This window comes from Macrobrachium nipponense, chromosome 35 (genome assembly GCF_015104395.2).
Source record: "Macrobrachium nipponense isolate FS-2020 chromosome 35, ASM1510439v2, whole genome shotgun sequence".
In the NCBI taxonomy this organism is placed as follows: domain Eukaryota; kingdom Metazoa; phylum Arthropoda; class Malacostraca; order Decapoda; family Palaemonidae; genus Macrobrachium; species Macrobrachium nipponense.
The window spans coordinates 44,186,256-44,199,364 of record NC_061096.1 but is presented as its reverse complement, the minus strand read 5'-3'; the positions used below and the strand labels follow the sequence as shown (position 1 = coordinate 44,199,364).

Genomic DNA, 13,109 nt, shown 5'->3' with positions numbered 1-13,109 from the left:
TAAGGTGCAATTTGAACAGCATCCTTTAGCACTGATTGGCATCATTTTTAAACTGTTAAAAATTACTCACACAAAAGCAGCGATTAACCCTTTAGTGACTGATGTCAGAGATGCTTTATCGACTATCCATGAGTTCTACATGGCAGTGGCACAAACAATTGAAAGTGAGCAAGACAGGTAAAATTACAAGGAAAATAAACTAACATTTTTGTAAATCCATAAAATTCTATGCATACTTTTTTCCATCTTTGCTTAATAGACTGCTAGACTAAGAGCTGATGGTGTATGCACCTAACTAATTTTATAACTGGCACAGATAGAATATGTGGAAATTTTTCAAAATACAGAAAAGAAGATCCTCTTAAGATTTTCAAAGACATTTCAAAGACCTTTCGACATTTCTCTTCCATTTTCAACTTTTATTATTCTGAGAAATATTCATAATGGCATATGAACGCGGTTTGGTACCTTGAAAAACCTAGCCTGGAGGTGCAGAGAGGGTTAGTGAATAGGTATCCTAACTTTTGCCAAGCAAGATTAGTAGGCAAATATCTGTACTAGGTCCTCAATCACTGTACGTGCTTTTGGTCACCCTGGGTCTATAGTGAATTTGGCCTAAATAGTTAACTAGCCTAGGCACTGCTACTATAACGTTAAGACTATATCTACTGTATTACACTACACCATGCAAGCATTCTTGCTCGCATTAGCAAAGAAAAGAACTAGCCTTGACACAGCTCTCTCTCTCTCTCTCTCTCTCTCTCTCTCTCTCTCTCTCTCTCTCTCTCTGACACTGAAAAGAAATAGTAAACTGCCCACTCTTCCTTTGTAATTCAGAAACTCCAGTCTTGAAAACAGGATAATCTTTGTATTTGATCCTCGGTATAGCAGGTCAAAATTATTTCAAATACCAATGGCTATCTTTAATTCTACCTATACTCGGTTTTTTTATATCTGTCCACCCGCCTGTGGTGTTTGCGTATGGTAACACTGCGTCCCGGGCTTTAGATAGTTACGCTATGTGTAAGTTTTAGGTAAATAAAAGGATATCTGGGTGTACATTTGCATCTGAAAAGTGTTTTAATAATTTACTGTAAGTGAATTACACCGTTAATATTCGAAATAGGATATTGATTTTATTGTTGAATGTAAGCTGAATGTAACTATCTAAAACCCGGGACGCGGTGTTACCATACGCAAACACCACAGGCGGATGGACAGATGGAAAAAAGCCGAGTATAGTTAGTTCCTCTGAATTCTTGGTCAACAGCCTCCCTTGAAAAAGCTAACTTCGGAAACTTCATGTATATAGTAGTTACGTATACCTGCAAAAGATGAAGAACTGTAGTTATTTATCTGTCTTTGTATACATAAAATTAATGATCTGAAGAGATCTTACTTTGACATTAATCTTTTCCATATATGTAGTTGATCTGTCCAGTCAACTCATGAAGCTAATTTTTAAAAATTGACAAAAACTGAAAGGCCTATTCCAACATTTCACATAGCTGTAAGTGACTAAAACGAAGTGCACAAAAAAAACAGTAAATTTCTAAACTGAAACTGAAGAAAAGGAATAAAAATTAAAAAACAAAAATAATGATAAAGGAAAACTAAAAAAAACTGAGAATGAATTCACTACAAATATATTATAAACTTGGTATATTGCATACATAGGTCAGATTCTCGCATAATAGAACACTTATCCTAGATAATAAATCATATAGAAAATAATATAAAATGTACTTTTCATATTCTTTGCACTTTGACTTGTTTTATATATAGGTACGTATATATAAAACAGCACACTATTGCACACATGTAAGTCACTATATTACCTACGAGTAAGTTCTCCTATGACACACACGCACTCACACATATTCAAGAGTTCTTCTGGGTACGTAACTGTATTACGCAAATCATGAGAGAGCGGAGAGAAACTGAAGACTTTTTATTCACAACTTATATACAAGAATTATAAAGAAATCAAATTCTTCATTCATAAAAATATAATAAAAACACTTCTGTCATCTGTCGTTTATGAGACACGTGTGATTTCTTAAAAATTTCATTATTAAATAGGACGGTTATGTTTTAGTTCCTTGACATGTTACCTGAAGGAACTGAAGAAATATTTGGCCGAATTATTAAATTGTTGAAAAATTTACACATGGGAACATTGGCTAAGATACGCCATCTGATGCTCATTTTACTTCTTTTTCAAATTTACTTCTGGAAAATCACCGGGTTTTCAAGACTGGCAAAAATCTTTAGTTTCCATCCATAGGATTAATAACTGTTTCGTTTATTTTTTCACTTAAGTCCCAACAACGCAAAACAACATATTGTTCAACCACCAGTTGCTCAAACACCCGTTGTTTTCACTATTCTGGAGGGAAGCATATTCCCAGCGGCAAACACAGGCGATGACGGCTGCAGGTTTGACCCATCACCTCCATGACTTCTCTCTACGTCATTTTCTCTCTTCGCCTGTTTATCCCCATCACCCATTCCCCTTTGGGACCCTCGCCCCTCTTTCTCTTCCTTCTTCCTCCCAGGGGACCTAGAGCCTCCATTCTCCCGTCCCACGAGACGGGAGATCTTCTTCAGGCTCCTCCTGAGACTCGACTTCCGTCCAGCCCCTGGGCCGCTGGAGAAGAGGAAAGAGGAGGCCGGGGAAGACTGCGTGGAACACGGAGGGTTCTCGTCTAGCAGCTGCAGGTCGCCGATCTTCCTGGCCACGATGAAGCAGAAGACGGAGCAGAGGGCTATGAAGAAGGCGGACACGCCGTGCAGTTTGTACCTGTGGGCGGAGGGGATGTCAGGATTCGTATAAAAATGCAGGACTTGATAACCATCACCCAGTTAAGAACTGACAGGGATGACAGCGCCAAAGACGGTACTGGGGTCAGAGGGTCATATATCAATTCAAATTTCGTGCGTTAACCTTCTTAAAGCATGTTTTATGCTATATATTACTTTGTCGAATAATTGATCTCTTCTTTCTGTATTTCCTATTACCTTCTCTTATTTCTTTCGAATTAATATCATATTCTTTGGAATCTTGAAGTTCAAGTCAATGGCCCCTGTGGTGGACTTGTTCCAAATGAATGGGTTTTATCTTCTGAATAATAATAATAATAATAATAATAATAATAATAATAATAATAATAATAATAATAATAATAATAATAATAATGCCTTAATTAAAAAATAGCTTAGGGGATCTTTACAACAAAAAGACGCTGAAATACTTTTTGTATACTATTGGATGATAGGAAATCATTCTTTTTACTTAGGATTAATTGACTAGAACCTCAGATGGAGAGGTGATTTCGTCTCTTATTGCTTGATACTTGCATAAGAGGCCCAGTCAGTCGGAAGCCTATACTTCATTCATATTTCTAAACTCTATTTATTCGAAAAGGTCCCTGGCTACATACACCCATTCAGGTAGACATTCCACAAAGCATATCCTCTGATTTGCAACTGCAATTCTCTTCATGTATCAGTTTCAGTTTTATCTTTCTCTTGTTACGTCTCTCCCATCGTAGTTAAAGCTTCATCGTCATCGTTCTTTAATCTTATTTATTGTTGACTTCCGACCTGGGCTAGAAAAGGACTTTTGAATACCTTCCACAGGACTGTGCCCTTGAATATTGAGAGAGGCCTATGGCATGTGCGTCTGTCTCGACTTTCCGAAGGGATCCTGAAGAATAGACTCGAGACAGGTCGTAACTTTATAGTCTGTCCTTCTCCCTCAACTAACCTGAAGTCATCTGTGTTGTAGAGCCAGCAAGAGCCTCTCCCGTTCTGGCAAGTCTCCTCCCAGACGAGGCAGGATGAGTCGATGAGGCTCCCGTAGATCAGAGGGTTCACGATCAGGGCGGCAGAAACCATCGAAGTCTTCACGCCGATGGCCAGAGGTTTGTCTTCGACGGAAACGCACCTGGGGGAGATATGTTGGTGACTGGTGACCTCAGGTAAAGTCAAGGGTTAGAGGGAGGAGGTCTAAGGTCGAGCCTTGTGTTGTATGTTGTAAAGTAAGTAAATATAACAGAAGGGTTAAGTGGTAAAATCGAAGCTCTCTAAACTGGTATGGACTAGGAATTGGTATATAAAATTTAGACTTAAGGCTAAGCACTGGGACCTATGAAGTCATTCAGCGCCGAAAGGGAAATTGGGAGTATAGACTGTTTTAAAGGTGTACAGGAGGAAAACCTCGCAGTTTCATCATGAAACAACTGTTAGTAGAGGGTGGAAAGCAAGATGGAAGAAACATAATAGAAAAGAACTAGAGCACAAGAAATGAGAAGGGTTGCAGCTGGGGGCCAAGAGGACGCTGCAAATAAACTACGGGGATAAACTGGTATGGCACTTTGGGTGTAAACATGGACTTCTGTTAATCTATTGTAATTTGCATCTAGGAAACATGTTATGACATAGTAGCAAAAACATATTTAGAGCAGGACTTTCAATGTTCTAAATATGATTTTTGCTACTACGTCTTAAATTTTCTTTTGTTCCAACACTATTTAGAACTGTACTTGAAGCAATTCTAGCTTATACAGTAAGGAGGAAATACACTGGAGTTATCCACATCTGCAGTGACAAAACACAACAGCTGATTCTCACCTCATACCGATGAGAGTCCCACCAATGATCCCCACAGATATGAAGGACCTCACGATGACCATAATGACATTATAGACGATGAATTCCGAGCAGGTGTCCTGACAGTACCCAGAGGTCACTTTAGCCGATGGACTCCCACATCTGGAAAGAGAACAGAAAAGAATATAAACTTGGTCTATTCATACGAAACTCGTTATTGACTCGGCGTTGGTTGTAGCAGGATGCGCCAAGTATCAAAAATGCCTGGCATAAGTCTTTCCTTGGTCAGGGAATGCTGTTCTGGAAGTTGTTTATACAGAGAATTCATCCACGATTCAGAAGTTGAATTATTTGAGTGGCAGTGATTATTATCCTGTCTTTTCTCGATAACTACTCTTTCGGAAGGGACCAAACTTAATTTTGGAAAAATATATCTTCATATTATAACTAGGGAAAATTCTTAATCCAATATTTATAACTAGGGAGAAATCTTAATCCAATACTTATAACTAGGGAGGATTCGTAATCCAATACTTATAACTAGGGAGAATTCTTAATCCAATACTTATAAGTACAATTGACATCTGGGGCCTCATTTTTGTAAAGTCTGTATTTTAATGAAGGACAAAGCATAGTGCTTAAAATAACGAGAAAAAGACGAATTGATTAGAAAAAACACAGAAAATTGATGAATCCAGATTCACGAAATCTGACATAATCGTTATCTTAAAACTTAACAAAATTCATAAGAACAACACACATTAACTTCTCAACTGGAAAACTAGCACAATAAAGATTTACGAGAATTTAACAAAATTTAAACAATATTATATTTCACCCGACTTTAGGAGATAAATGTAACACAAATTGAAAAGAACATTAGTGATTACTGTAACAAGACTGATAATTCGTTTCAGTGATATGGATTTGAAAAAACATAGACCAGAAGATTATATATTTATAAAAAGACATTTTGTACCACGTTGCCAACAAAGATTAAAGGAACTCACACAAAGCAATTGCTATATTAAAAGATTTCCTGTACGTAAGCAACCTAAGGATGTGACTTACGTGCAGTTAAAAAACACTTCGCGGTGGAAACCGTCAGCGGCTCCTTCTAATAAATTCGTGTCCCCTTCAGGAGGTGGTGGGGGCCTGGTTTCCGGGCACCCTGCGTGACAGGGCGAGAAGTAGGTGAGGTTAATCGGCCCGTCCCTGACGCAGACGGGGATAAACTCCTTCAGGTCGCAGTCACAACCGCTGCTGCATCCTCGGTAGAGTTCCACGCTTCTGTTGGTGGGAAGAGAAGAAGAAAAATCACCTCCGAGAAAGTAAACACTGGAAAGTGACTGACTGACTGTTTTGTTGGCAGTTTCTTTCGGGTTCGACAGAGCCACAACTTTTACTTCATTTTTGGAATTTACGTTTTCAACGGGAATTGGAATATCAAATTTAGGCCAAAAGCCAAGCAAGAGCTGGGACCTATGAGGTCATTCAGTGCTGAAAGGGAAATTGAGAGTGAAAAGGTTTGAAAAGTGTAACAGGTGGACGGTGAAACAATTGTCAGGAGAGGGTTGAGGAGAGTAGGATGAAAGAAAGAGAATATGAACGGAGGTATAAGTAAAATGAATGAAAGGGGGTTGCAGCTAGGGGCCCAAGGCCGGATGCCGCAAACAAAGACCTTTTAGTGAAGCATTCAGCGCACCGTGTGAGGTGCACTGGTGGCACTATACGGGACCCACAAATTTTCGTCAAATGTCTGTCATTCCAATAATCTGTAGGCACACGAACTTACCTCCCGTCAGGAGACAGTATCCCGGGAAGGTCCTGCTGAAAGTCGCAGCTGACGAACATCACGCCCACGAGAGTCAGCGTGTAAATGAAGGCGCCCACCGCCATGAGGTAGGCTACGGTCTTGCCCTTCGGGCGGAAACGACGTATCCAGACGCCTCCTCCAGCCACCCCCAGCAGGAGAGACGTCGTGCTTGATATACCTGCATTCATGAAGGATTATCTATGAGAAAGTGAAGTTGCTAGCCTTATGCCCTGCTCTGGCTTAAGTATCTGGTAGTTAATCACCTGCGGTTGATCGCAGATGATTAACTACCAGATGCCTAATGATTCACTGTTTCAGGTAAAAAGTCTTGAGTCGATTCTGGGATCTCTGGCTGGTGAAATGACCCAAACACCGGCAAACACTGCATCACTTTTAATTTAAACAATAAACATAACTAAAACTATATATATATATATATTATATTATATATATATATATATAATATATACATATAAACAATTAATGAAACAGATATCTATCTTACTGAAAATTCTGTTTACCTGCTTATTTAGCATATTTACTATGTATACAAAGTTATCCAGTTAGATATATACATATATAACTAATAAAACACATCTTTATATATATATATATATATATATATATATATATATATATATATAACAATTTAACATAGTAAAAATTTGTATATACACAGAGGTTCATCTTCTGAATAATAATAATAATAATATAATAATAATAATAATAATAATAATAATAATAATAATCTAGTATGCATTTACTTATATATATAAAAAAGAACCTACAAATACCCACCAGAGAAGAACGTAGACGAAGACTTGGTAATCCTGAACTGGTGTTCCTGGTACTTGGCGAGCCACATGAACAGGCCGAGTTCGGCGATCAGCGCAAACAAGTCGCTCAGGGAAAGAAACAGCAAGACTGGGTTCCTCGAGAGGCGTTTCACGGCTTCTAAAAAGTCTGACACAAAACAAAAAGTGAATAAAATAAAGGCTTACGGGCTTCCAAAACGTTTGAAATAAATGAAACATTCATATAAAAGGCTTCACATAGTCTGAAGCAAAAACAATTTCAAAGGCTTTCAGGCTTTTAAAAAGTCAGAAACAAAAAAAATATATAAATATAAAATAAAGGCTTATGGGCCTCTAAAATTCAGAAACAAAGGGACGAATAAATAAAAAGGCTTACGAGCTTCTAAAACGTCTGAAATGAAAGGAAAAAATAAAATAAAGGGTTACGGCCTTCTAAAACAACTGAAAAAAATGAAAAAATATAAAAGGCTTCAACAAATCTCGAGTAAAAAATGTTAAAAGGCTTTAAAAAGGCTTACGGGCTTCCAAAAGGTCAGAAACGAAAGAAAAAGTTAATAAAACAAAGGCTTAAGGGCCTCCAAAAGGTCAGAAACGAAAGAAAAAGTTAATAAAACAAAGGCTTACGGGCTTCCAAAAGGTCAGAAACGAAAGAAAAAGTTAATAAAACAAAGGCTTAAGGGCTTCCAAAAGGTCTGAAATAAAATTTAAAAAATTTAAACGAAAGGTTTCTTAAAAGTCCCAAACAAAAGAAAAAATAACTAAATAAAGGCCCACGGGCTTCTAAAAAGTCCGAGTTAAAAGAAAAATCAATAAAAATGGCTTAAGGCCTTCTAAAAGGTATGAGATGAAAGAAAATAAACGAAAATTCTTTTATGATGTAGTTCAAGATTTACTATACTTTCGTTTTTTCATATATAATATATATATATATATATATATATATATATATATATATATATGTGTGTGTGTGTGTGTGTGTGTGTGTGTGTGTGCGTGTGTGTGTGTGTCTGTAGGATGTTGTTCAAAAGTAAGTCTTGTAAAACAATTGTTTTGTGTTAGCATCTAACTCGCGTTGAAAAAAAAACTTATGAAAACTTTAATTCCTAAATTACCTTTTCGAAGATGTTGGTCTGCAAATACTCACACTGAGTGCTAAACCTTTCTTTAGTACCATGCAATGTCATTCTTTCGATGCAATGACCTTAAATGTATGTTAGTACTAATTTCTAAAGCTAATCTTTAGTTATAATCAAGTGCTATACAAATACACAAACCATCCTTACCTTTAGCAGTGTTAATCTGACTCTGTGGCACAAAGGTCTCCAGGGTATTCTTCTTCAGAGTTTTCTCCTGAAGGACCTCTTGACTGCCCACCCCGTCGGAATCCCCATTCCCAGAATGCCCCTTAACCCTCTGAGTCTTTGCAGAGTTCCCGTATCCAGCTTCAAACTGCCTGACGAGATCGTTATGTACTTCATCCCAGCTCCTGCCGGCGCTGTATCCAGTCTGATGATGCCCTTGAGGCAAGTGCCCGTTGGTTCCATTATGTATCTTGTAAGGAGGGTCCTCGTTGGTTGGCACAACAGAGGTCTTCACGAGGTCTTCTCCCGTTAGTTGTCTGCTGGAGATTCCGTCTTCCTTGGCTGGGCGTCGTCCCTCTAGGTCTTCTTCTGCCGTTTCTGATCGTTTAATTTTCCTGATTTTGGGAGAACGAAGCAATTGACAAGAGGGATTTTGGTTATTCAGAGAGAGAGAGAGAGAGAGAGAGAGAGAGAGAGAGCCTAATCTACTACTAACAACGATTAGGTAACATTTTATATGGTGTATAGTGAACATCGGCCATAGACTCATAAGGCCAATCATTTGCACCAGTTTCGGGTTAGGCCTAACCCGAAACTTATAATGGTCCAGAGGGGGAAGAGTCACTCTTGACCATTATCCAAAGGGAAAAGAGTCACTCTTAATGCTTATCCAAAGGGGGAAAAGCCACTCTTACCTCGGGAAAAGCGAGAGGGTGAAAGCGTAGGCTAACATCAGCGTGGAAAAAGCTAGGGGCCCAGTCCACCAGGCGCCAATCCAGCGCGGGTCGTGTGGTGAAATACCTAAGAAAAACAAATAATTAAATGAAAGGAATGAGAATAAACATCATTAATACACATCTTCCATCTAAATATCAATTTACCTTCAATGATCATTCCATTCTGTATACGGAACTATCAATGCTGCATTGACAATAGTAGATTCACATCAACCATTCATTTGATGTCTAGGCCAGTCCCTTACGACGCTCCTGATTGGCTGTTGATAAGCCAATCACAGGGCTGGATTACAGGGGTGCCGTTTTGAGGAATTTCGTCAACTAGTGTGGCTTTCTGGTGACATCTGGCAACCCTCCGTGGCTTTTCCGACCACAGGCCACGGCGCTGAAGAATAAAATTCTTCACTCTGCCTTTTTATGTTTTATTATGAAAATAAAGTTATAAAACATATCCTGCTCATTTATAGAAATGAATTTTATTGAAAACCTTTATTTTTCTTTGTTAAAAATACTTTATGTTAATCTAGTGACGTGTAGTTTTTTTTTTTTACGTCACGAAAAATAATTCTACATCGGAAAATACTAATTCTAACCATTAAATCATAAATAACGTAAAAAAAATCACAAGAACTGCTGATGGTAACAATGCTAAAAGCCAATGTTGTGAAGAAAAAACGGCATCGCTGGGGCCCCTGGAAACTCTCAGTCTCTCGAGAGAGTTCACATAGGAAGGAGGTATGTTCCACCTCTCCTGAAATACGTATACCTCAGGAGAAGTGGAATATAGATCCTACCCATGTGAACTCTCGACTCGAGAGAGACCGAGAGTTTCCAGCCCTGTGACTGGCTTATCAACAGCCAATCAGGAGCGTCGTAAGGGACTGGCCTAGACATCAAATGCACGGTTGATGTGAATCTACTATAGTAACTTTATATTTACTTATACAAGTGACTTACCGTAATGCTGCCCCGGGTAGACGTAGATGTTTAGCGCAAATGCCGAGAGAGCGAAACCGATTGTTGGACCCAGGACGCGAACTGAGGTGCTGATTGCTGTTGGAGAGGATTTATCTTTAAGTTATTCATACTTTATACTTTGTAAGTGATTTACAATATACATACTTCATAAATTATTTATACTTTACTTCATTACTTTTAAATATATAGGCCTATATACTTTTAAATTACCTCGTACCTTTCTTGCCATCTTATTCCTTAGAATGAGATCTTTACATGAGAGAGAGAGAGAGAGAGAGAGAGAGAGAGAGAGAGAGAGAGAGAGAGAGAGTTATTTATATTCCAGATATCAAAGAACTTTCAGTATTGACTAATTTCATTAAGTAGATCCTATTCACTTATAACATTCAAAGAGAGAGAGAGAGAGAGAGAGAGAGAGAGAGAGAGAGAGAGAGAGAGAGAGATAATTACGTATATTTCAGATATAAAAAAAGTTTCAATAATGACTAATTTCATTCAGTAGATCCTATTCCTTAATAACATTCTCAGAGAGAGAGAGAGAGAGAGAGAGAGAGAGAGAGAGAGAGAGAGAGAGAGAGAGAGAGAGAGAGAGAGAGAGAGAGAGAGAGACTGTTTATTTCAGATATCAACGAACGTTCATTATTGACTGATTTCATTAAATAGATTCTATTCACCATAACATTCAAACACACAGAATTATGTATATATTTCAGATATCCACGAATTTTCATTATTGAGAGAGAGAGAGAGAGAGAGCTTACCAAAATAAATAGGGGCGGCGTTTTTGGAGACGCTGTCATCTAAGTATGGAGCGCCCACTATGTATAGGATGGTACCCGAAAGAGCTGGAATGGAAAGACAAATTATTATTATTATTATTATTATTATTATTATTATTATTATTATTATTATTATTATTATTATTATTATAAATGACACTAGGATTTACGACTGAATAACTGACTTAATTAAATTACCTTTACACGTGAACCCCATCAACCAGAGGATGAAAGCCAGATTATTGGAACCCTGGCAAGATGGCGACTGACTCTCGACCGAGTATGCGTCTAGGCTTAGGCTAGACGCAGTGGTCGTCGCGTTCAGGAACTGGAAATTGATGATGTCCTGGATGTCGCAGAATTTCTTGCTGTTGTCTAGAAGCCCAGATTCTGGAAAACAGATAGAGGTAGTAAGAGAGATATGATAGGCATACGAACCGAGGAGAGGTTAAGGCGATCAATGTGAAAAAGTTGAGATAAAATGAGTATCAAAGAAAATTATTCATTTGATTATTATGATCAGTTATTTATAGTAATTATCTGATTTTGTTTCCACAGCACATGAAGGCTTATATAAATTTCTGATACTAACATTTCAAGGACTTTTCAAATTAGTCTAATTAGTCTTAATTACAGCTATAACGAATATGACTGGAAATCATTATCAACAGTTACTGTTGTGTCTTATTCTACAACAATTTAAAAGCTTTTTCTATTATTGTTCTTATTCTGGAACCACATACATTTTGTAGTACACGAATGACAAAGCATCATTAGTAAGGATCTACATGAAGACTATTCAGGAGAATGACTTCCACAGAGTCAGGAAGAACTCTCAATGTTAGGAAATAAATGCTTAAGAGCATAAGTAAGCTATCCATTCTTCACATCAATATTAATGTACTATGTGTTGTTTTATAAAGTAATAAAGATTTAACCTCGATAATGGAACAAAGTATTGAGCTTTCAATAACTGAGAAAGGGATATTTCACCGGAACTCCAAAACAAACAATACCGCTGATACACTACGTGCATTTTTGGAACATGATTCGAATTTCACAAAGGACATTTAACTTGTTCTTACTAACCATGTTCCTGCTACTGACTTACCAGAAAGAACGGGCGCCGGATAAATGAGAAAGGTAGAGAATATTATCAGCACGCCCAAGCCACCGATTGCTAGTCCTATAGCCAACCACCGGGGTCGGTTACCTCGTCCTCCAAAGTAACTGAGTAGCATTGTTGTGATGATGGGACCTGTTGTAGAAACAGTTAAACAGAGTTAAAAGTTTACTTCGTAAACAAAGTATGACAGTAATAGTACTACCAGACCACTAGGTCTAGTACTCCAGTTTATAATGTTGCTTTTAATATCCTGTAACAACTCTCCCTTCTAGCCTTATACAGCGTTACTAGTCACCATTTTTATAGAACTTTTTAACTTAAAGAATAAATTTTAACGAACAAAGATGCACGTAACTTAATTGTTACCAAAACTCTACCTGTAAACAGAAAACATTTGGAGTGGATGGTTTTAATAACCTTAAAAGCCCGGCCACTTGCTGGGAATATACTTTCTCTTTACGAACTTCTGTAAGCTATACTGAGTAAAATACCATGTTTATAAAACTGCGTAACATTCTGAGTAATCACGACGTGCTTATAACAATGCGTAACATATTCTGAGTAAAATACGTGTATTTTAACACTGCGAAACATTCTTTGTAAACATATGACGTGTTTAAACAATGTTGTAACATTCTGACTAAAATATGACGTGTTTTTAACACTTCGTATCATATTCTGAGTAAAACATGGCGTGTTTACATAAGATTGCATAACATACTGTGAGTAAAAAAGATATGTTTAGATTTTAAGTACATTCTTTATAACACTGCATATTATTCTGAGCAAATCAACGGCGTCTCTAAAAATATTCTGAATAAAATAAGTCATGTTGATAATACTCAGGGCACATTACTTATCATACTGCGTAACATATTCTGAGTAAAATACAATGTGTTTACAACAACGTTGAGTCTAGCTTTTCAAACTAACTATTTCCTTG

The 13,109-nt window shown here is 37.5% G+C and overlaps 1 protein-coding gene across 3 annotated transcripts in view; it reads right to left on the bottom strand.

Annotated features, from left to right (window-relative positions):
* Positions 1–1,630: 1,630 nt before the first annotated feature.
* Positions 1,631–13,109, bottom strand: part of LOC135208719 (solute carrier organic anion transporter family member 74D-like) — a 49,344-nt gene continuing 37,865 nt past the window's right edge. For all 3 annotated transcript variants that reach the window (XM_064241197.1, XM_064241196.1, XM_064241198.1), the window contains 12 exons: positions 12,152–12,298; positions 11,239–11,430; positions 11,023–11,106; positions 10,241–10,336; positions 9,242–9,347; positions 8,529–8,941; positions 7,229–7,393; positions 6,410–6,608; positions 5,686–5,904; positions 4,636–4,776; positions 3,770–3,949; positions 1,631–2,803 (listed from right to left, as the gene is read on the bottom strand). In XM_064241197.1, the coding sequence (XP_064097267.1) occupies positions 2,365–2,803; positions 3,770–3,949; positions 4,636–4,776; positions 5,686–5,904; positions 6,410–6,608; positions 7,229–7,393; positions 8,529–8,941; positions 9,242–9,347; positions 10,241–10,336; positions 11,023–11,106; positions 11,239–11,430; positions 12,152–12,298 (2,381 nt within the window). In that variant the 3' untranslated portion in view covers positions 1,631–2,364. The remainder of the gene's footprint in view (positions 2,804–3,769; positions 3,950–4,635; positions 4,777–5,685; positions 5,905–6,409; positions 6,609–7,228; positions 7,394–8,528; positions 8,942–9,241; positions 9,348–10,240; positions 10,337–11,022; positions 11,107–11,238; positions 11,431–12,151; positions 12,299–13,109) is intronic.